The sequence below is a fragment of the Larus michahellis genome, chromosome 6 (assembly GCF_964199755.1).
Source record: "Larus michahellis chromosome 6, bLarMic1.1, whole genome shotgun sequence".
Taxonomy (NCBI): domain Eukaryota; kingdom Metazoa; phylum Chordata; class Aves; order Charadriiformes; family Laridae; genus Larus; species Larus michahellis.
Genome location: NC_133901.1, coordinates 34,281,343 through 34,306,483, shown reverse-complemented (window position 1 = coordinate 34,306,483; position 25,141 = coordinate 34,281,343). Strand labels below are relative to the sequence as shown.

The window sequence follows — 25,141 nt, the reverse complement described above, 5'->3', positions numbered from 1 at the left end:
TCTAGGGCTAAGACTTTCCCAAGTAGTTAAAATTATTGTATAATTATTGGCACCTGTAATACAAGACAAATAACTGTAGCTAGATTTTACTTTATGAGGTGGTTTCAGAAATGTCAAGGGGTAAAATTGTATTTTGGAGAAATAGAATGGTTTTTACGTCAAGTATTCTTTATATTTCAACTGTGCACAATGTACTGAAATTAATTTGTAGAAGTAGTGAGGGTAATTGTAATACCAACATAAATCCTCATTTCACATGGGTCTTTTCCATTTGCACATAAAAAGACGTGGTTTAAAATTAAGCCCATATTTTTCCAGGAGGCTTAGAATGGGATGGATTTGGTAGGGTAGTGTTTTGGTTTCTTCCAAAAGGTATGTCAATTGTTACACTTGACTGGTTAGAAAAGGAGGATGTCAGTGCTAAGTTATACCAAAAGTTCCCCTAATCCAGTGTATTTGCTGTGTCAGTGGCCCTTGAAGATGCTCAAGGGAGAGCGTAAGGATTGGGAAACAAGAAGCGGGGCTTTCCTAATGAGCTCACCCAAGCTGCAGTTGCTTGTTGCTGTAAAATATGTTAGACCAAAGGCAGTGTATGTAATAGCTTTTGACCATTTTTTTCTTTCCCAGTTGCTTGTGAACATGTATATATTAAAATACAAGAAATACTGACTAATCTGTATCAAACTTTTCCATGTTGTCATAGGCATCTATGTCAGCATCAGAAGTCGCATGGGTGTAAGTTCAGAAACACCACAGTAGCATTTACTTGATTTTCAAAGCCATCCTTCTGTTTCAGGAGTAGAGAATTTTATCACTAACACCTATTTGCAGATGCCTAGGTATTTCTGAGTGTTAATACTCCCTTCACTCTCTCTTCTTCTACCTCTAAATTCCTCCTTGAGTGCATGAGCATGAAGAAAGCAAATTCCATGCCTTAAGGCAAACTTTCCAAATCCTTCAAAATATGTGCAACTTACTAATCTGGTAACTATGCAGCCTCTCTTACGAAAAAGCCGTGGTCCCTTCCTTCCTTCCTTACACAAAGTGTTGTATAGCCTTTTTGCATCACGTCACGTCTCATCTCAGGCCCTGAGATGAGAAATACCATAATTTCTCACTCTACTGTTTCAGATGTCTTCATCTGGATCCTAAAAATCCTGAGAACTCTTTATGCATAGTGTCTGTAGAATTTGGATCTATTCTGCATATTGTCAAACAATCCTTAGGGATTTAAATTTCTTCTTCTGTCATTCACACACTTGTACGAATAGAAGACCCTTGGATAAGGTGATCCAAAATCAAAATGTGCAGGGAAATTAATGTTCCCCTCCAGCACATGTGTGGTTTGAAAAATGTCTCTCTTGCATCCAAGTATAAAAATTATCATTACTTGTTTATTGAAGAAGTACTTTTTTTCAGGAGGATTTTAATTATTCTGTTAAAGGTGTGGACTTTTATATGTAACTGCAGTATGATTATTCTTGTACTTGTTAATGTTGATGGAGCTTGTGATGTTTGTGATGCTTGGTGGCTTTGCTTTGAGTGGCAGTGCTGGTATTCACACTAAGTTACAGTTAAAATTGGTTTTAAAGTTCCATTTCTTAGTTTAAAGTATAAAAATAGAATGTCCATTTCCCTAAAATAACTATGTGCTTTTTAAGCTAAGTGTGATTATCTGAGCATTTATAAATTGAATTTGTGATTAGAGTTAGTTAATAGGAAAAAACCCACCATGGTTTTTTGGGTTCTTTTCTGGGGTGGGTGGTGCGCAAGCAAAGGAAACACCCTACATGTGTGTTATGTGTACATATATATTTATGTGCACAAGTGTGTATGCATACCTACGTATAAATAGTTTCCATTGTCTCTGGTCTTCAATAGTCATAGTAGGGGGCTGATGCAGACACAAAATAGCCACCTGCTTAAAATTAAATGGCATTTTGCGCGTAAGCTATAGTCAAGAAAATGAGGTTGTAATTAACCTATTGACTTTTTATAGTTGCCTGGGTTATGAGACAGATTTGGGACGTAATTCAGCGAACTCCTAAGTAATGCTGTTCCAACATCTGAAGTAACTAAACTGATGGTGACTCCGGGGCTGCTGCTGTGCGCACCATACCAGGGAGCGTGGGCAAGCACTGGGACAGAAATGGGCTCTTTTCCTTTGGGCCACAACTGGCCCAGTGCCGCTGCTCTGTAAGGAGCATGGGGTTTCAGGTGTTTCATCTGTGTTAGAGCAGGCTCCGGCCTCACCAGGAGCTTAGTGCAGCACAAGTGCGGAAGCCCTTTAGAGGGGAGCTGCCATTTAGGAGCAAGTTTCCCTTTTCCCTTTCTCATGCTTTTTCAAGACAAGGAATGTGTCTTATCCAAAAGCAAATCCAACTGCTGTCCACAGCATTATGAATCTCCTCATAAGAGTAAAAATGAGTTAAGGTCGATGTTAAAATTTTTGTGATAATTGGAAATAGTCCGCAGGGTTATTTCCTTTGTTTTGTGTATTATATATTTGTATTCATATGAAAACTTCACATCATTATTCATTTAGAAAAACATCCTGACAAAACAACATTAGCCTGGGGCTAACTTTGACCATGCGTGTTAGTGACTTAAAGATAGGAGTTATTGCAGTATATTAAAACAAAGTTCTATAGTTAGGTTGAAATTCAAAAGAATTTTACAACTCTGTTAACACTCTACAGGAAAATCTATAGTACTGCCACAAGGGTTTTAAATACGTATGATGTAACAAAGGGACTAGAAACTAAAACTTGTACTACTAAGGCAGAATTGTGGTTGTCTGTGTTTTGTCTTAAACACAAATTATCTTAACAAATTTTATCTCGGGTAATACAACTCTAATTCCGCATTGCCTGGGTTTTATAAGACTGACTTTTTTTGTGTTAATTTTTCAGGAGCCTTACCTGAGTGCTACAGAGGGGTTGGTAAACTCATGAGCATTTAACAACAGGATTTTTTTTGAAATGGTAGTGGAGTTACTAGAATACTGTCAGTGTTTATTTTATTAAACATACATAACCTTATACCTGATGAGAATTTTCTGCTTGAAGACCACTATTTTTCCAGCTGGTTTGTTTTTTCGAGTGTCCCCCCCGCCCCGCCTTAAATTGGCAGAGATGGGAATCCTTTGCAACATGAGTGTGTTTGTTGAACATCAGCTGTCTTAAAGGTTTGGCTTTGGGCTGTTGAGAATTACAACTCATGCTGAATGTTCATTGCTTCTGGTGTAATTATTCATATCTTTTTCCTTGTGGTATTGAAATAATTAATCTCTGCAGGTAGACATCATCAAAAGAATATTAGCTCAGAATGATTAACTGTAGATCTTGCTTTGCTCTGTTGTTCGGGGCCACTGTGAAAAATTATTCATTTTTAACTTTGTAAATAGGCAATAATAGGAAAATTTATTTTCAAAATTTTTTATGAAAGCATTGAACGTTCCTGTCTGCATCTAGACTTCTAATAGACATAAATCACGTTGAAGGAAATTTTTAAGCATTACAGCTGTTGACTGTGGAAGAGTAAGGTTTATTGTGTGCATTTCCTCTCTATTTGTTTAATTACATTCTTTTGAAATCTTACTTGTTTCTTGTCACTGCGGTTCTTTTTCACCACATTGAATTCCAACAGAGATTATTATCCTCAAACTGTTACTAACACTCATTATAATTTTTTCTTTACAATTCCTAACATTTTATCTTGCATAAGGTGAGACGCACAGCATGGTCAAACAGTTTACTACATAATGTCAGTCCCCTTCTGTAGGAGATACTACAGTTTAATATGGAGAGGCAAAATTCCTCTCGAAAGAGGCAGTCTCTGAAGGAAGCATGTCTAATGGGAAGGAGACAAGTGGGGCTGAAGCAACACTTTCTGGAGGCATTGTTGGGTCCTTCTGAAAGGTAGAAAAGCAAAGAAGCCAAGAACCCCTCCGTAGACATATTTCCACCTCCCCCGACTGCCAGAAGTCTTGGTGGTGGAAGATTTTTCAGACAATGAACTGGGTTGGAAATGGTGGGAAAATGTGCGCTGTGCAGAATCTCTCTTACAAGTTGACACAGCAATGGTGGGGGGGCGTTAAACTCTAGGTAAGTCTTTACTGTCTAGAGAGTGTGTGCATCTACTAAAGAATGAATTTGATCACTGGTTTGAGAAATTACGTATATTATATAGTATATAATACAAAATCATATCAATGTTCTGCTTTTCACCAGTGCAAAAAATCTGATTAGCCGGTTTGTTGTGCTTGCACACGCCTGTATTCGAATGGCATGCCCATTTTATGTCTGTGTGAGATCAAAGCCAGTCTTTCAGCCTGCGCTTTTAGCTTTTGGATACGTGTTTTAGATACCTCCATGATATTCACTAGAAGAATATGCCTTTCAGTCCCATGTTACCTGCCTTTTTTCCAAGGAATGTAGTTCCTCATAGGATGCTCACATAATTAATCCCTGTTTAAACAAGAACAGTGGGATTATTCATGTTGATGAAGAACAGTATATCTATATGCTACATCCAGTCACATTTTATAAGGTGAACTGAGTTCCTCCTTTTTGTTCCAACAATAAAGTGAGTGGTGACAGCAGTCTGTCTCTAGAAAGCCCTCACAAATTGTGGGTAAAAGTGATATTGCTGGCTAATAGTAAATCATTGCAATGTTGAGATCTCAGTGTAAAAGTATTGTGTATCGAATATGCTGAATGCCTCTTGAATGATTAGAAGTGGAGTTTGAGGCATTCAGTTAAGCGCTCATCTGAATTTTTCCAAAGGCTGTGGTAATCTCTGATGTGAGATCCTGGGCAGGCTGGAAAGTTGAGTGAAACAAGTTAATTTTTTCCTTACTTTCAGGAAGAGGGAGTGGCAGGGGATTTTTTTCAGTGCCCTTTCTAATATCATTTGTATTGTGTAAAAGAAAATGTAGATACCATAGACCTGCATTAGATTCATGAAGTCTGCAGTCAGTTATCTTGGATGTAATACACTAAATCCAAGACTTCAGCTTTTGACTTTTACAGTAAGAACACGCAATTGTAATTCTGGTGTTTACCGCTATTTCCTTTTTACAACTGTCTCTTTTGTTATCACTTAATGATGTGCTTTACAGTGCTGGAGCCTTTTTATGTTAGCCATCATTTATCTGCACCCTGTCAAGACCCTGATACAGGTGAAATAGAGCAAATGACTATTGCTGAGCGTAGCTGTTGGCTGACTTCAGTGGAAACGGAGCGTTTACCTGCTTCTGAACAGCACCAGAGCTCTGGGTGTCCTTCAGCTGTGAGCGCTGGTGCAGCTCCAGCCCTGAGGGGGGGGGGCCTCCAGCCCTGAGGGGGCTCTGTGAGGAGAGGCCGGGGCTGCTCCAGGCTGGGCACAGCCAGTTCCAGCCGGTTCCGGCTGGTTCCAGCCAGTTCCAAGCCAAGGGCCCCAGCAGAGGGCACAGCCTGGCCCCTCAGCCAGGCCGGTGGTGCCTGAGGGAAATGGATTTAAGAAAGGGGAAAATGCTGCCAGGCAGCAAGGAGTGAGGACAAAATTGTGAGGAGGAGAAGAGTCGGGAGCGAAGGAGTGAAGCTTGTGTAAAGGGGTGCTGTTTTGCCTGTGTTTGTCACCAGCCAAATATATTTTCAATTGGCAGTACATTAAATTAATTTTCCCCAAATCAAACCTGTTCTGCCAGTGAGAGTAATGGGTCAGTGATCTCCCTGTCTTGCCTCTTGATTTCCCTCCCCTGTGCTGCTGAGGAGTGGGGTGAGAGGGTGCCTGGGTGAGTGTCTGCAGCCAGCCAAGGGCAGCCCACCATTAGGGGGGGGGAAAAAAGACTACAAACCCTCCTCTGAATTTTTCAAGTTCGTTTTCAGGTTGCTTTGTTCTTCTGTCCCCTTACAAAAACGTGAGGAAAAACCCCTTCTTCCCATTTTGTCATTAACCAAACCCTCCTTGGTTTATGACAGTGGAGTCTGATTCTGTACCGTCAGGCAAGGCTCATGTTTCTGAGGCCATTGCTCTCCTGACTTCTTGAAAGGCTGCTGCTGTACCAGAGGTACAAGGCAGAGACTCTCCGTGAGGTAATTACCTCGCAGTTAGTCAGTATGAGGCAACAGTCAACTTCCTACACCCGCATGTGGCACTTCTACTATCTATGCCAATAATAAGCAAGTCAAGTTTGTAGCAAAACATAAACATATATAGTTATTGTGGTGTAAGTGTAGATAATGTAAGTATTGTAAATTAAGCCCCACACAGTTTATCATAAAAAAGGCTTTGAATTGCTGGTTTCTGTTTCGAAGATTCTGTAGTCTCGGCCCTGAAAATATTTCTCTGAGAACTCCGTCAGCCATTAAACTCTTAAAGTAATTAGCAGCTTTATAAATAAAACCATACCAGAAAGGATGACTACAGGAGGAAATGGGCAGTTAATTATTTGCTTTATGGTGTGAACTAAAAAATATGAAAATGAAGTAGCATCCACACTTGCAACAAATGTTGGAATAACTCTTTGTCCTTTGACACCTTCTATTTTTACAGCCTTTCAAACCTTTTTAGACCCTACAGATTTAAGATGTGCAACAACTTAATGTAAAATTTGGAGGAAAGAAGAGGGCTCGGTGCTCCCTGTGAATTCAAGGGCCAAAAATGTGGGTGTGATGAGAGCAGCAGCGGGAGGCATGGCTAGGAGCAATGTCTAAGTTGAATCCAGAACTGTTTGTTCATTTGGTTTTCTCTTTAGGGTTGATTGCTCACAAAGTTTTCTGGCTATTAAAATTCAGAAATGATGACTCCCAGGAAGTCAGTTGGGCTTCTGTCCTTGCTCTCAATGGGTCTTGATTTCATGTTATTTATCTATGCTAGGATAATTATGAATTGATTCATTTTCAAAATATAATTTTATGGGTATTCAATTGCTGCCAACAAAATATTGGAGAAACAGCATTGTTCTTGTGTTTGTTTAAAGCCATAAAGCTCTTTGGGTGTCTGTGTTTGCATGTAATAGTATTTATCTGGCGCTATTCAAATTGTCATGAAGACACTGTTAAATAAGTTCTGTTTACTTTTGCAGCTCATCTTTATTTTCCTTACTGAGTCTGAAAAAGCAGCTTTCCTTTTTTAAATCTGTTTATATTTATTTCATTAATTCTTTCATTTCTAAGATACTTTTTTTTCATCTTTTTTAAAACAAATGGGGTTCTGTCCTGATGCAGACAATCTGTGGAATAAAAATGGAGATTGCTTTCATTCTGTATGTGATGCTTGGTATCAGTGAAGTAGGGTCTGAGTACATCGTGTCTAAATAGTTGCTCGCACATCAGGTTCCAGGCCAAACAAAGGGGAGGAAAGAATGTTAACCTTGCACCAGAACTATGGAATATTCTCATATATCTTAAGGTTTTAATGGGTATCTGTCTGTATCTCTTCTTGCAGTTAACTCCAGTTGGAACGACCATCTTTACAGGATTTTCTGGAAACAATGGTGCTACAGATATTGATGATGGCCCAAATGGCCAAATAGAGTATGTCATCCAGTACAATCCTAATGACAAGGTAAGTGCGTTTAGCTTTTTTTTTTTTTCTTTCAGGTGTGAAACAGCAAATGAACAAGAGGTTACTGTTGGACTTCATAAAGAAATTCTTTCCTTCTCTGCTTATGAACCTTGCTTGCCGTGTAAACACAGCTGAATGTACCTTCATGCCATGCTGTTAGCAGCTGCATTACTTCAGTATCAATCATTAACAATCCCCTGTCTTCTCCAGTGTTGTTCACACACTTCATCTTGGTTTTGGCATGCCTTTTTAGTCTGTGATAGGTAGTTGTATTTATTCCTACGCATTTATACCTAATGGATTCACAGCTGAGAGATAGTCACAGGCATGGCTAAGTTACTCTCAGAAGAGACATTAGAGTTATTTATATTTAAAGATCACTGTTTTTTAAAAAAGAGAGATATATATTATTAAAATAAATCACTAGTGTCCTTACCTGTTATCTTTGCAAACACATAATTTTAGAGACAAAAAGCTTAAAGCATTAATTCTCTTTAGGGTCCGATGTGTGAATTTCTCTATTATAACAAGGTTTTGTACATGATGTACATGATGTGTGAAGTGTCCCATACGCATTTTTGTAGCAAATTCAAAGTAATTTTAGCAATTGTTTTTTACAAAGCAGGCTATCTTTTGCCATGGGCTAGGAGCACAGTTACTGTGGATCAGCTGTTGTGGTAATTTATTAAGCAGGTTAACATGATTATGTGTTCATCCTGAAGATGACATAGATGTTAAAGATTTTCTGGGTGAAAGCATAGAGTATATAGACTTAGTAACCTCTCATTGAAATTCCCTACCTTTACTTCAGAGGAATTTGAGCAGAAATGGTTTTGTGGGAAAACAGCAATCTGATATTCAGTTTAATTAGAAGTGTAGGCACACAAGCTCTGTTTCAATTTGCACTATTTAAGCTGTACACATCATAAGGGCTTCGGTCCTATTTCCATTGAAGTCAACAACAGTTTAAGTATCGACAGAGTTACACTTAGTGCTTATACTTTTTAGGAGTGTAAACTAATGATATAAGAGCCTACTTTTTTTACTTTTCACTGGGATCGTTGTTGATCTTTGCATGGCTACTATGGTTACATATCTTTAGATAGAGATGATTTCTTGAGAAACTTTGCAACACCTTAAGCCACAATGTTTTCTGGGGAGCATTGTTTTGCAAAGAGGCAATGTTTTTTTGACGAAAGTGGAATTGTGATGTTAAGTTTTGGGGGGATAGGAAATTTGCTGACTCTGTATTTTATGTATGTTTGGAATTATTTCATTTTTTAAATGTTTGCAGTCGTTTCTGAGAGATTAAATTGATTGTGCAGACTTGAGCAGTCTCAAGTTATGATACATACTTCAGTGAGACTACTTCAATGAATAAAATCATTAGCGCACAGTGTGTGGGTTCATCGTGTTACGTTCTCAGCTGCTCTTTGTACTGGCAGTATGTATGACTGAAGAGTTTCTCTCCTAAACTTTATAAACAAAGGCAAGGGTTTTCTGTGGAAATAGTGAGTACTAAAATGCTATGCTAACACCATCTTTTATGTGTTTGCATAATGGCAGTGTTATAAAAAAATGCTATTCTGCTACCACAAATATTTGAAAAGTAAACAGAAGGCAGGAAGGAGCGACAGGAATGGACAAACAGTTTCAAATTCACAAAAAAAAAAAAAAAAGAAAAGAAAACAACCAAACAACCTCAACCTCTCAACCTTTCCTGCTTCTAGGATCCATCTCTATTGTGTGATGAAGATGCATGTAGTGTTTGGCACCTATGATACAGTCTTCCGCCTTGGATAAAAGCAGACTGATAATAGCTCATAAGCTTCATTGGAGAGTAGTTTAGGCATTTGGAAAAAACTCTGTAAAAACCAAGAGGTGTTTTTCTAGAAATTCAATTTAATTTAATTATTGTGTTGTTTCATAGGGAAGATATATAAAAGCCAAGTAGAAAAATGAATGCAAATCATACTTGGCATAGGGCTGGGCTCTAGCTATCACTTAAAGGAATGCTATAAAACTTCTCTTAGCTGTTAAAAGCTAAGGATCAAGTCAATTAACTTGCCAAAAAGATTCTGTCTCCTAATGCTGAGTAGATGTTTAGATCTCTGAGGGCTCTAATTATACTTGAAGGTTATGAAGACAAAGGCATCCTCAAAACAAGTTCTGGACTCTGTCCTTACTAGCTAATTTTACTGAGATTCATTGGATTTTGTCTGGTGAGGATTCAAAATTAAACATTTTGAGTTTATCTGGAGTTAGGGAATATGCATAATGCTTTTGCTGTACTGATTTTTCACGTATCACTCTGGGGAGTAAATTGAATTGTTATCCCAGTGACTTTCCCCATTTTAAATTCACTGGCCCGCGTTCAAGATTGTGGGCCTAAAAATGTCCGGAATTATGAAGACTGCTGTACAAAAGCATTTTGTTGTCTCTATTTTGAAGTGAAAGGAGAACCAGTTTTGTTCTCTTGGAGTAAGCAGGTGACAAAACAGTGTCTTGATATTCCTGGCTTCCAGCATGCACTGGCTCATTTCAGTATAGGATGGAAATGCTACTGAGATGTGATGGTGTTGTGCACATCTTTTAATTGCCCTGGAGCTTCATTACAGTTTGGGTTGCAGCAGAAATAAATGGAGTTTACAGAGGGATCACAGTGTTGATCTGATGTGATACCTCCAGGAGCTGTGGCACAAACCTATGTTTGGAAGTTAAAGCTTAAATCACCACCGAACAACTGCGTTTCTGTGCTGTGTTGGAGCAAGAGGGGGCTCCAGATAAAAGCAGTTTGGGAAGAGGTTAAAGTTTTTTGCTGAAATTGTGCTGAACTTTCCTAACAGTTTAGACTGTACAGTTCCTCTTAAGTGCATCCTCATGGCAAGATCTGCCAAGGACAAGGCGGTTATTTTGGGGGTGCCTTGGCTGTTTCTCAGCTGCAGTGTCCTTTCCAGATGTTTCTGGCCTTTTAAATCAGAGATAAATGGGCTAAAGTAGTTAGGAGGATCTTCCTTGTGAATTAGAAGTGGCACATATATGTGTGCATGCGCGCGCACATGGAGTCGTCTTGTACAGCAGTCAAAGATATTACCCATTAGTCGCATAGGTCACAACCTGCTTGCTTGTTTTGTGCAAATACCATTAAAAGAAAGGAAGAGGGGGGACAAAAGCAGTGAACCCAACCCTCCTTGGTCCTTCCTTCTTCCAACAGTAAGAGTCTGTTCTAGTTTCCTGTTTTGCCTCGGTATAAATATGGTAATCAATTTATTTTACTTTTTTTTCAGTGGGAACTATGTATTTTTTTCTCCAAAAAGATGAGTGCCAAACTGAGAGATAAGCAAACAGTGTCTGCAGTTATTTAGCAGAGTCTGTGATGTACTTTCCAATTCTCTTTTCCTGCATGCCAGAAGTGTCTGCAACATGGTGAATTTAGCAATCGTTATCATTTATTTGCTGGAAAACAAACTGCAATATAAGCAGATGTTCCAACTATTAGAGGAAAAAAGGTCTTCCTTATCTAAGGGGAGGATAGTACTCTACTTCTGCGGTGTTTTCTGTGGAGAGATTTTGGAATTTTGTATTGCTATTACACATTCAACCTACTTAAATGTTGACTATATTCTACATAGATTGAAGCACAGAAAGATTTTTTTTTTTATGTGATTAATTTGATAACGGAACTGGAACAAAATCTCACTTCAGAAACCTGTGTCTGTGCCTGTAATCCTCCTCCGAAAATGGGTCATTAGTCAAAGTGAATCCTTTTAAGGTGTGTGCACCCCAGCAGTACCTTCCTGCCATTTGATGCCACACCTTTGCAATCTGAATTTGTTTAAGCAAATATGCAGGACAAATGTAATTTCACATGATTTACCCTGAAATCTGAATTTACTAGTGTACAAGCATGTACATAACTGGTACCTAAGTGTGTAGCGTTGATGTTCTCCACGTGTTTACTACTTCATTGCCCTCATGAAAGCCAAATAAAGAGAAGGTAAGTATAATGATGTGCATAATACTTGATACTTTCTACAATAGCAAGAAAAAAATAGATGAAGGCAAGTTGAACTGTAGAAACTGAAGACTGGAATTCTCAGCTGACAAATAGGGAAAAGTTTTCTGAACGTACTACTGCAAATTCAGCGTGGCAAATCTGCAAGAAGAAGGATAGACTTCAGTTTGTGGTTGGAAGTAATAATGCATATACAAAGAATCAGAGAGAATTTTGTTATGTACAGATTATTTATTGTGGGGTTCTTAAAGAGTAAATTGTGTAGGGAGAAAACTGTTTAAAATAAAATACAGAAAACTGTTTAAAATCTCTAATCTGGCAAGCACATGCAATTTTGATATGCCATCCAATAGATCATCTCATTGTGGCTTGTTTGAAACATTTAACTTGGAAGCATGTTCAATTTTGTTGTGCTATTTTAACTTCTGCAGACTTCAAACAGGACCTTTGATATTCCGCTCACTTTGTCCGGAGCAGTAGTTCTACGGGAAAGACTAAATTATGAAGAAAAGACACGTTATTTTGTCATTGTTCAAGCAAATGTAAGTATAGATCTCTTAGGCCATTTATACGACTGTTTGAGGTGGGGTTTTTGTTTGCAGATTTAAATTTTTCCAAGGAAAGGAAGTCGTTGAAATACCAGGTCTGATAACACTCTTCTCTTGAAGATCTTATTTAAGCTCTGTCTTGGTCGTTGAAAGCTTACGCATATTATTACTGGTTAAAAAAAGCCTGTTCAGTGTGTGTAACAAGACAACCTTTTTGGCACAAGGAACAAGTTGCAAATTTGAGGTACAGCTCATGCAGAAAAGTGCATTCTAGTGTCACTAAGTGTTCATTTTCTAACAAATCTAGTGATGCTAATTTGATCTCAAATGAGTTTAATGGATACAATTTAGTTGTATCCTTCAGGTTTGAAATGCATTTTTCTATAAAGAGGTGTAATGCTTCATTCAAGTCATATTGCAAGCGTATGTAGAGGTTTTTACAGAGTGGCAGGCAGTGGATAATGCATACTGAGAAGAAAAGTGATGTTTAAACTGTATCTAATGTATCTGTCATCAGAGAAGATTTTTGGCGCCCTTGAAGGCTGTCAAAGCTTTTTTTCCCTTTTTGTCCTTCTGATAATACCTGAAATTAAATCTCTTCCTCTGCTGTTTACCTCTGTTGTGATACTACTTCATTTGTGGGAAAACGAGAATGCTCTGAAGCAACTTTAAGATAGCTTGCTCCTCAATTCATGCGTTTATATTACTGTCATCTTTCTGATGCCAAATTGTAAATACATTTTACAGTCTACTTTCCTACATATTTTGTGGCATGTTCAGCATTTCCCGAGTAGAAGATAGGCTCCAGGGGTGTCTCCATGCTTTTTGCGCTTCGATGTATCTAGAGATGCTTTCTGGCCCACACAGCTATGGCTGGTAGAACAAGTCATTTTACCTGGGTAACATAACTTGCTGATCTCTTGAACAGGAATACGGGAAGGCTCAGAACTGACTTGGCTCGTTGTTTTATCAATAATTTATTCCACAAATCACCACTGCATATTCACAGCTCTTTTCCTTTGATGTCAGAGCTGTGAGTTTCATTAGACACTGCACTCCTAGAAAAATATCCGGGGTAGCTGTGCAGGTCATGTTTTTCAAGAGACAGGCGTGGTGTATAGTAGCGCAAACACCTCGCGTGAGGGGGGAAGCCTGTCATGCTGCAGGAACAACTGATGAAGGCACGGCTTGGAATGCACAGCGGCAGTAATATAAAGCAATCTCATATTAATTTGTCCATTCCTTCCAATATACATCCTTACACAGTAAATTGTCACTTTTGTGGTACTAGGTTTGGGACTAGAGCTGTGCTGATAGCTTCTGTATCATATTTATATGTAATGGGGCAATGTGCGTGATTGAACTGTCTGGCTAGGCCGTATGTTTTGGCAAACATACCCAAATGGTAACTGAGCTCACTGAAGTTTTGAGTGATCACAGGTGAGAAACTAAATCTTGATGATGATCTTTTTTAGGAGTTTGCTTTATGTATCTTTTATATTATTTTTTTTTACAAAATATTGCAGGCTGCATTTAATTCTCTGTTGTACGTACTGTGCATTCATACTTCTGTTCCACTGATTACATTAGCAGTGATCATTTATTTTTCTTGCATCCTGAAGGTACTACCTGAAATTTATTACTCTGTATCTGTGCCTTGGTCCGATATTACTCAAAGGCACATGTTGGGGGAATGTAAAAAAGAATAGTTGACGATGAAGGCTGCTTCTTGCAGCTGGTATTGTTTTTCATCATTGACCACGAAGAAAGCTGAATTCAGAAATTCCCATATGTAGTAACTGTAAACGTAAAGCGGTTCCCAGAACTGAGTAGACTGCAAAGTAGGGAAAAAAAATATGTATCCAGTCTTGTTTAGAGCAGTGACCTATTCTTCTTACACATTATGATGATATTAAACAGGATAAATACTTCTAAAAAAATAATGGCTTTTTTCTTTTCTGTCGATGTTATCCTAGGATGGGAGGGCAAGACTTAGGTAGTGGCCCATATTCCCTCCACAAGATGTTATTTTTGTAAGGAAAAGCTATCACAGCAGTTCCTCTGTGAAAACAGATATATTTTTGACTGTTTTTTTACAAAAATTTTGGATAGTCATGGTGTTTCTTCACTATGATAACAAAAGAAGAAAGAAAAGGTGAACTGTTGCTAGTGTGTACGTTTTTCAGTGTATAAAAATAATCTGGGTGGATCCCATGATTCAGGAAGGTGCAGCTTTATTCTGTAACATCTGGAATGAAAAAACGTAGACAATAATGAAATTGCAATAGTCAATGGTGTCTTGTCTACCCGAAGATTTAAAAAAAAAAAAAAAAAAAAGGTAAAAAGCAAAGCCATGATACATTGAGAAGAACCTGTCATGTAGCATGGAGACTTTTTTGGGGTGCAGCATTGTAGCTGCTTTGTTGTGGACAGAAGTGTTCTTCAACCTTTTAAAACATGAGCAGTGTAACTCACTCTCTAGACAAATCAGCTTTCCACATGGAGTACAGTTTGGAGATCTTGGATCAATCTCATTGCTGTCCTCTGGCTGTTTGGTTTTTTTGGGGGAAAGGGAAGTGCTAAATGTTTCTTAAATTGTAGCATGCGGAAGTGGATTGAGCATTACAGTCCAGGGCCTTTCCAGTAGCAACTAGAAAAAAAGTTATTACTGCTTATGCTTTCCATTTCTGTAAGTGAAAGTCCTTTTACTTATAGGTAGGATTTGTTAGAACTACACAAGGCAGTGTAAGAGTGTATTTCAGATGATATGTAAGGCACAAAGGACTTTTTATCTTATACAAATAGGCTGCATTTTTATAGATTTAACAAGACGTATCTTCATTTCACACATTTCCTGAGAATTAATTTCTCAAAATGGTATTATTTCTGAGTGATAAATGTCTCACGGTATTTGTTAATTCAAGAGGTAAATTTTTCCTCTTAATTGTATTTCTGAGCCTTTATGAAATCAAAGGCGGTAGCGCTGATGCTGAATTTTCTGTAATTAAATATTTCCTAGAACCTGGATAATTATGGTTCTTGTACGTTTTGCTTTTAACTTTAATTTTTTTGTAGATTCTGAATTCAGAAAGTCTCACCAAATGTAACTCATTTGCTCCACAGGACCGAGCCCAAAATCTTAATGAGCGAAGGACAAGTACAACCACCCTGACAGTAGACGTGCTTGATGGAGACGATTTGGGACCGATGTTTCTTCCTTGTGTCTTGGTGAATAATACTCGTGACTGTAGACCTCTCACCTACCAAGCGAGCTTGCCAGAACTAACTGATCCTGTAAGTCCTGTTGATTTTTTGCGAGTTTTATGTTTGTTTTGCAAGCAACTGTTATCTTCTTTCTGCAGACACAATTGAGAACTGTAGCTAGAAAGGTCACATAGGCTTTATGCCACATTTTATGTCCTAATCAAAAGAAAGCCAAGGTAAGATATACGTAGGAATAGATGGTGAAATTCTAGCTTAGATGCAATGGCAAACTGCTCGTTCACTACAAGGGCTGAGTCTTGATGAAATACTGTAAATTGTGTAGTTGCTTTTCCTGATCCGTCCATGTTTTGCTCTTGAAATATCCTGAAGAAGCACTTTTGAGAAGGGTCTTGACGTGTTATTCTACTCAGTATTATTACAGACCTTAGGAGAAAGATTTTTGGAAGAGGAAGCATTAGTCACTACTCCCTGAAAAGATTATGTGTTGCTGTTACCTGGTTTCAATCAAGAGGCACTGAAGAGTAGCGTGTGTTTATCCCATGTAGGTCTTGTACTAAGTGTGTTGGTTAATACATCTTTTAGGATAGGGATAAAGGTCAGCGTAAGGCTCATTTTGCACTGGAATGTGCGCAACGAATCATAGGAGGAGGAGGTGAGAGCTTTATCATTTCTTGATGCAAGATGGTGCCAGCTCCCCTTCCTTGCAGAAGAACTGCTGCTTGGTATAATGCAGATGTGCATCTCTGGTGGCTGAGACAGAAAAATGAATTTCTTAATTGATACTGATGTATGACCTTTGATTCCTGTATTTAAGAATATGAAAAGGAAGAACCAATTGAATCACAGGGTATTACCCCACCCGATTGACGCTGACATTAAGATGACATTAAGATAAGGTTGAGTATTGACATTAAGATCATGATTTCCCTTGTTCATTGCAGGACACACTCTCTGTCCTGCTTCCTCCAACAAGGAGATGGGAGAGGTTGAGGTTGTAAGTGTGGAGGTTCCTGCTATTCCTTGCTTTATCCATCTTCTCATCCTGTGCCTCATAGTCTTTTGCCAACCCACATTTTACGGTGTCTACTGCAAATACACTTGAGCTGGGTCAACAAGCACTGCTGCCACCCTGCTTGGTTGATTCAGATGATACCCTTAGCAAGTTTCAAAGTCTTTCGCAGTTGTTTTATCCATTTCAGGAGCAGCTACAATTGAGTCTAATATATGGCAGTTGATCAATTGGTTCTGCACACGTTAACAATACAGGCTCTGGTTTAATAACCAGTACAATCTCAAGGAGGTGACATGAGGCTTATTGTAATCAAGATGCGTGATTAGTGTGCCTTCTGGATAAGGGAGAGCTAGAACAAATTTCAGGGAGGTAGCGTAAGTCTGGACCCCTTGGCAAACTTCTGGGAGAAGATAGGGTCTTAAAGGGCTCATGCACCTCCAATGGAGGCGATTTCTCTCTACCAGAGGATCTCTTCCTAACAACTGCAGCCTGATTTGTAAGGTGTACCAAGACTTGAGCCTTGATATTCAGCTTGTGACAACAGCAAATTAATTGTGAGATGGAAGGGAAAAGATGTTCCATATATAACATTATTACATGGATTAACACGCACACACCCCTCCCACCTTTTACACCTTTGGTATTTGATAACCCTTTGTGATACCTGTTTTGAACTTTGTGAATAAGGCCATTTACTTTAAATCTTACATAAATTTGGCTTGGGCTTAGTGTCATTTTAAGGTAACTGGGCAACCACAAGTTATTGTCCGTCTGAGTTTGTGACCTCATCAGCGTTACTGGGATACCCAAACTGAGGAGGATGACAGAATGACTCCATTTTATCTGCACAGATCTGATAGAGTTCCCTGTACAAAGGCAGGTGAGGCAGAAATTATGAATAACCAGTGTTTGGTCATTACCTTGGTTTTTGTCTGGTTATCCTAAGGTGTAATGGGAGTCATATGATTTTCCTGATACAGCTCTCACAGGTGGAAGGAATCCAGCTCAGTCGCCGCTCCTGCCCTTGGTCAGGCATATACACTGCACTGGAAGACAAAGCGGTGTCTGCCAAGGAGGGTGTCTAGGCTAGGAAAAATCTGACTGCAAATCAGTCTGAGGTGCAAAATGTATTCTTCCAATTTCATAAGCTACAATCTGTTCAGGTGTCAGCTTTTTTTGTTTGGTTTTTGGCTTTTTTGCGTCAAACCTGCACCTTGAGAAATCTGATCTGTGAAATGAGAAACCTGTTCTGTTGATGAACTACCAGCTATTTGCTGTTTATCTGTTTGTAGCACTGCAGCTGTTTTGATAAACATAAGTGGAAGAAGGATGTTTGAACTCAAAGTTTACCTTGGGTACCTCAAATATTTACTTGACTTCTAAATTATAATTAATGTAGAAAGTACGAATGGTACCTAAAAAGGTTCAGCTAGGAGACATATGTATTACATTTTTCATGCAAACAGCAGAATAATAAAACATAGAGAAGCCTGAGCTGTCTGGACTAGCCTGAGCAGTGAACTCAGGTGGTGCTGTGATCCGGCAAAACAGACGGGGCAGGGGGACCGCTTTCAGAGAGAGGTTGGAGATTTCTGCGTGATGTGAAACTGTTGTGTTGCACCACGTAGACAAGACCCGTCTGAGTCTGTAATGCTGTAAGGCTATAACTACATTGTCAGGTTATATAGAAGCTGATAGTGACCAATATACTCCTCAGAATGATTTATCTGAAGTTTCTTGGATGGGTTGTTTTATTTTTTTAAATTAATCTTTACTGTACTGTAGATGTTGAATCTTCCAGTGGGTGTAGAAAATACAACAGAATGCTGTTTGAAGTTTTTTAATCATAGTCTATGATTATGTAGCCTACTACATAGGCTAAAGGACTGTTTTTAGTCCAACGTTGTCAATTTTTTATTTGCTTCTTAATTTTTCAATGAATATGAGAAGGAATATTAATGAATCTGGAACAAAGAGCCTTCAAGTATGAATTGTTCAGAAGCAGTAGCTTGAAAAAGTAGTCCTGCGTTATAGGGCAAGATGCCTACTCAGCTGACCCCTAAAGTAAAGAGTTTAATGTAACTGTTAAGAATAACATATTTTTTTTCAGTCTTGCGTGATTACTTATCTTGCAGAGACCAGTGATGAGTGCTGTTCCTCGGGGGTTGGTAATGGAACCGGTGCTGTTTAAGATCTTTGTTGGTGACATGGACAGTGGGATTGAGTGCACCCTCAGCAAGTTTGCCGACGACACCAAGCTGTGTGGTGCAGTTGCAAACTGGTGGGAAAAGGATACCATCCAGAGGGTATCCACTGGGACAGGCTTGAGAGGTGGACCTGTGCGAACCTCATGAAGTTCAGCAAGGACAACTGCACAGTCCTGCATCCAAGCACTAATACAGGCTGGGCAGAGAATGGCTTGAGAGCAGCCCTCAGGAGAAGGACTTGGGGGTATTGGTGAATGAGAAGCTCAACATGAGCCAACAATGCGCAGTTGCAGCCCAGAAAGCCAACTGCATTCTGGGCTGCATCAAAAGCAGCGTAGCCAACGGGGTGGGGGAGGTGATTCTGCCCCACTCCTCCCCTCTGGTGAGACCCCACCTGGAGTCCTGTGTCCAGCTCTGGGGCCCCCAACATAAAGACAGACATGGACCTGTTGGAGTGAGTCCAGAGGAGGCCACAAAGACGCTCTGAGGGCTGGAGCCCCTCTGCTGTGAGGACAGGCTGAGAGAGTTGGGGCTGTTCAGCCTGGAGAAGGCTCCATGGAGACCTTATAGCCCCTTCCAGTACCTAAAGGCAGCCTACAGGAAAGATGGGGAGGGACTCTTTGTCAGGGAGTGTAGTGATAGGACGAGGCATAATGGTTTTAAACTGAGAGAGGGGAGATTTAGATTAGATATCAGGGAGAAATTCTTTACTGTGAGGTTGGTGATGCACTGGCCCAGGTTGTCCAGAGAAGCTGTGGCTGCCCCATCCCTGGAGGTGTTTGAGGCCAGGCTGGATGGGGCTTTGAGGAGCCTGGTCTAGTGGGAGGTGTCCCTGCCCAGGGCAGGGGAGTTGGAACGGGATGATCTTTAAACCATTCTGTGATTCTGTGCTTTTTAGTTGGTCTTTACCTATTAATTTACTGAGGTAAAAATCGTATTTCCTTTCCAAGTTTCTTTCTCTTAGATGCTCTAAAGCAGTTGGATTACACTGGCAGTGAAGAATCCATGTACTTTGTTTATGGGCTTTGGCTGGTGGAGATGGAAGCGAAGCAATTTATTTTCCTGAAGAACAGTATCAAGGTTTACACTATGCCTTCTGAGAGTTGGTCTGACTCATGGCAGTATTAATAATATTATTAAATCTGCTCCAGGCAGGCCAGAGGGCTGTATAATTACTGTTTATACACTTGTAAAAACCTGTTCTGCATTTCTGCCGTTTGCACAGACAGTGTAAATTCTCCCAAAGCTGTAGATTTTCCAAGTGGAGCCAAAGGTTATCTGATGGTCCTCTCTGGGTGTGCATGTAGAATGAAATGTTGTGAGAGAACCTTCTGGGTCAGCTGGGTGCTGTGACCAACTGAGCTTTGCCACAAGGTGTGATGTTCTTCATCGATGGTTGCCTGGTTTTGCAGGTGTCACTTCTGCAGTGCCAGCAATGAGCTACTGTAATTAATTGCTACGATGGCCTCATTAGGTCTATGATCATAGCTAAGGTCATATAAACATCAATGTCTCTGATACTGAATGTTGGTGAGGTGCTCTTGCAACTTTGTCAGAGGAGGCAGAAACTCACAGTGAGCAAACTTTGGATGTTTTTATAGCACATTAGCTCTTCTGGATGCTTAATCCTTTGGTAGGTGAGTGGTGAGTGAGGGCTAGTGCCTCGCCGCTGCTGAAGCCTGGACACAGAGCTAAGTTATCAGCCCATAACCCACACCTTAGATTATGTATTGCTTCCCTGGGCAGTACTTTGCTTGCAAAGTGCTACCTGTTGAGTCTGGTTCAGTGGCTGTGACAGTGATGGAGTAAGCTGCTTTACAAGTTCCAGGCTAGGAGGGAAAAGAAGTAAATCTACTGAGTTTTGAGTCCTCTAATAATCATTGCAAAAAGTATTATCTTTCAGAGAAGACACCAAAGCCCACGATAAGAGAGCATTTAAAATCATTGTCTGAATTTCTGTCTCATAATACGTGTGCAGATTTTTTGCATTTCCCTTAGGGAAATGCAAAGTGTGGCTTCAGTGATGTCTTACAATGAGCTAGCATAAACCTTTCAAAATTCAAGTTCCACAAGCCAAATATATTGCCTTGTAACAAAAAGGAGAGAGGTGTCTGTGCGAGATGAAAGGGTACACATATGAACTCCCTGTGTCTGTTAATTGGTCCATATACCTCTGTGTGTTTTTTCCCTAACTGTCGCTGTTCTACTTTCTCTCTAGGAATGAATTTATTGTTGTTAGCTAAATTTCCGCTTCTGAGAAAACCTGTGGTGTTTGTTAGGTTTTGGTTGGTTTGGGGATGGTTTTTTGTTACATAGTTTTGTATTGTCCCCCTGTACTCAGCACTGGTAAGGCCACACCTTGAGTATTGTGTCCAGTTCTGGGCACCTCAATACGAGAGAGATATCGAGGTGCTGGAGCGAGCACAGAGGAGGGCAACAAAGCTGGTGAAGGGCCTGCAGAATAAATCTTATGAGGAGCGACTGAAGGAGCTGGGACTGTTTAGTTTGAGGAAGAGGAGGCTGAGGGGAGACCTCATCACTCTCTACAACTACTTGAAAGGACATTGTAGAGAGGTTGGTGTTGATCTCTTCTCACAGGTAATTAGCGATAGAACAAGAGAGAATGGCTTCCAGCTGCAACAGGGTAGGTTTAGACTGGACATTAGGAAAAAATTCTTCCCAGAAAGAGTGGTCAGACACTGGAATAGGCTGCCCAGGGAGGTGGTGGAGTCACCATCCCTGAATGTGTTTAAGACTCGTTTAGATGTGGCGTTGTGGGAGAACTCTGTAGAGTGGGGTTGATGGTTGGACTCGATGATCCCAAGTGTCTTTTCCAACCTAAATGATTCTATGATTTGCCTTAATATTTCTGTGTCTGATCAAATCTGGTAAGTAATTTTTTTTTTTTTCATTGTCTCAGGAAGACCTCAGTAAGTTAGCATTTATTAATATGTGCACGTCATCAAATGGAGTAAAAAAGATAGAACCTCATGAACCATCTCATAACATTGGAGAGGTAATTTCTCCTCCTTCTTTCCTCTTCAGTCTATACCTGTCATGCTTACTTTAGGAATTTTTGTCCATTCCTATACTCAATTTTTTCCATCATCATGCAAAGAAGGAAAGCCAATTAACAGCAAAATATAGACTAGGTTTATTTAGTCAGTTACTGGACTAGTTTTGCAACAAACTGAGTCATTATCGGGTTCCGCAGGGTAATTATCAGTCCACATGAACGCTAATGTACTCCATGACACCTACAAGGCTTTCTTTGTGCTAATTCAAGATTCAATGCTTTAAACACCTAGCTGCATTATGAAATATTACTTATTAATGCCTCACTGATGTATCTTTCTACATGGAAAGTATTTATTTTTGTACTAATTATCCTCGATATCCTTAGGAGTTGTGTCAGCAGGGACCTTACAATGTCTCTGGGCTCAGCTGCTGTGTTAACGATACACTCAAGGAGATGGTTCTGAGCAGAGGACTGATAGATGAAAGGCTAAAATAAAATAAATATTTCCAAAGAGCAGTGTGATTGAGGGGGGGTAAAAAAAGACATCAAAGAGCAGGAAGCGCCTTTAGAAGCCCTCAAGCTTTTATTATCAGGAAGGACCTCTTTAGTTAGATTAGTTGGGATTCAGGGGAAGAAAACTGAACTTTTAAGAGGTGGTATTGTAATCCTGCTGCGTAAAAGCCTTGCTTGATCAGTCAGGGAGCAAGTCCTCCCTGAAGAGCGCTGCACGCGTCCTGTAACACATAGTTTTGAAACTATGGAAACTGCAGACTTTTGATGGTAAGGTGAAATGAGCAGTTTTGCTCTACTGCCACAGAAATCAAGCATTACAATATTTTTATTTTTTTTTTATTGCAATGTTAGGTCATTATATATTCTATGTTTAAAACTGAGTGAGGTCTTTTCTGATCCCTTCAACAAGCTTCCCCACCACCTCCCCCCCCCAAGGAGAAAGGTTTTGAATACCTCATGGCAAGAGACAAAAAATTCATTGAGTTTCATGTATGCAAAGCATAATAAACCATCTTAATATTAAGAATTGGGCTATACCGTAAATTCAAATAAAATCCTCAATATATCTTGACAGAAAGTGCATCTTACTTGGAATCTAGAGTCACTTCAGGAAGTTTGCAGTTAGCAGTGAAAAGTGTGTTTTGCATCAGACTGATAGTTACGTCAAAAATGACAGGTGCTTTTAAAAACTTGCACTTTATCTTTTCATTTCTTTTTGAAACTCTAGAGGCAATCGCAACAGTTTTTCTCGCAGCCATTTCCCATTCCCTTGCAGTGTTCTAGCTCAGCATCACAAGGTCACGTACTGTAGCAGTTGCAGTAAAATAACTTTCATACCACCTTCCCTGGTGTGTTGCTGTTTGGCAGTTATTTGCATTTATTGTTTGGGGAATTGGGAACTGACCCTTTATGGTACCTTCTGAGCACCATCGCGTATTGCAGCAGGGAGGGTGTGGGATGTGGAGGAAATGGGTTATTCTCTGGGTGTGAGAAGTGGAAATGCTGCAGGAGGGAGCTGAGGTTACAGTACAGGAAAAGCTGCTTTTGTTGCAGTGAAGAAGAAAAAAGGAGTGTGGTGGAGGACTGAAGTAATTTGATTAGTGGGTGAGGCAGGTGCTGGGAAGGCAGGACACTGCCCTAAGTAACCAGGTTTAATCAGCTCCGTACAAATCAATTCTGTGCTTATTATTGATAGCTAATTAACATTGCAGAGGATGTGCTGTCTTTTCAGTACCTCTGGGCTTGAGGGTGACAACTACTTAATTCTTTCTAAAGTGATTTCATTGCAGTTCCTTGCCATCTGACTGTACGAATCCCAGTTCCTTGCAAACAGAAAATCTCCTGGAAATTTTCTTATAGAGACGCATTAATAGAAAACTTGCTGCAAAACAAGTAATGTCTGAAACCTCTGGAAACAGCATCTCCCCATCTTAATTATAAAGGCAGTTATTAATCAAAGAATAAAGATCATCAGAATGTTCTGAGGGGTTTTTTGTAGTGTTAGGGGGTTTTTATTACTTACTTATTTGTATTTTTTTTTCTGTGGGAAAGACATAAGCACAGAAGACATTTTATCTAGGCATGTGCCATGCAAACTAAAACCAAGTAACTTTCCCTGATGTTTGAGAGAAACTTGCTAGTTCAGCCTGAGCTTCAGTACATAGGCTAAGATTTTTATAGCACTGAAACACACAGTCTTCATAATTTCATTGCCATAATTTGGCAAATGAAAAATTTAGTCTGAGTTGAAAGTGAGGATGTGTTGTTAAATCAACTTTAATAAAACCTTTCAATGTGTAAGGGAGCTGCCTCTTTTACCTGTGTGAAGTGTAAAATCTCACGGAAAAGCAGGAATGCTTATCCCTGATGGAAGTGGTTTCTTTCTTGCCTTTTCTTGTAAGCCTGACTGCTTAAAGTCAAATGTGCATGGGGGTGAATTCACCCGTACTGACAATCAAACTGCATAAAGCTAAAAAATAAGGTTAGATTGCCAGTTTGTCTTGCCAAATCATTTTTTTCTTGGTTAGATATGATACATTTAAAACTGCAGATATTCATGGCTAATTTGGGAAGCTCTTAGTTTCTGAAGCAGTTGTGTCTCAATATGCCTTTTTTTTCCTGTGCCTTATTTTTGCTAAGATTTGGAATCTTTAATTGAAACATGGTAAAAGACGTTTGCAAGCCTTTGGCTTACTCTGCCTGTATAGTCTTATGAGCTGTGCTGTTGATTTAGTTGCATCAAGCATCAGGAAATTATTTGAGATTTAATTTGTTTCTAATTATTCTTTTCTCAGCAAATAGATGCTATCCAATTTTTGCGACTAATGCTGAATGCTCTTGTAGGGGATGATATTACACTTCATCCTGGAATTACACCATGATTGAGCACAATTATGTCCGCTGGCATAAGTGCATATTTAAAGTGTGGCTTGGGTTTGTAGCTTCCAGAGAAAATAGGGCTTTCATCATTAGAACTGCATGTTTCTCTTTATACAAATATTTTTGCTAAGGAAAGAAGTGACTTTGCATTTTGAATAGGCAGCGTCCAGCTCTGCAGTGGTACCTGGCATTGAGACTTAGGCTGACATTGGAGGTGTGCTGGGGGGTTCTCAGAAAGTAGATGGGCTGTTTATAAAGACAGGTCTCGCAGCCTTGCCCAGTGGATATGCTCTGTCTCTCTCGCGCAGTAGTTTTTTTGTTGTTTTTTCCCTCCACCTGTTTCTTTATCTCTTGCTATGTTAGGAACTGATCTTAGCTTTGAATTCAGATATGTGTTTCTCAGGAAACAATACAGGGGAAGGCAGCAAATTCCTTATTATCCGTGCTGTGTTCGTCTTTGACTTTAACTGCATTCGTGCTGCCTGAGGAGATCTCTTACATTTACCAATAATGAACCCATGGGTTGTTTGTATCTCATGATTTCAGGGCTTGATAGGAAAGAGGAATAAGCATAAGCATGCTTTGGTTTTAAATAAATGTTTTATTGAGAAGATCAACTTCTAAGAGCTGTTATTTCGGAGTTTCTATACAGTCTATGCGACAAATGATTAG

General features: G+C 39.5%; 1 protein-coding gene across 22 annotated transcripts in view; it reads left to right on the top strand.

The window, feature by feature from the left end:
- PCDH15 (protocadherin related 15) overlaps nucleotides 1–25,141 on the top strand; it is a 799,343-nt gene that overhangs the window by 534,091 nt on the left and 240,111 nt on the right. For all 22 annotated transcript variants that reach the window (XM_074589898.1, XM_074589897.1, XM_074589896.1 and 19 more), the window contains 3 exons: nucleotides 7,432–7,551; nucleotides 11,998–12,108; nucleotides 15,238–15,408. In XM_074589898.1, the coding sequence (XP_074445999.1) occupies nucleotides 7,432–7,551; nucleotides 11,998–12,108; nucleotides 15,238–15,408 (402 nt within the window). The remainder of the gene's footprint in view (nucleotides 1–7,431; nucleotides 7,552–11,997; nucleotides 12,109–15,237; nucleotides 15,409–25,141) is intronic.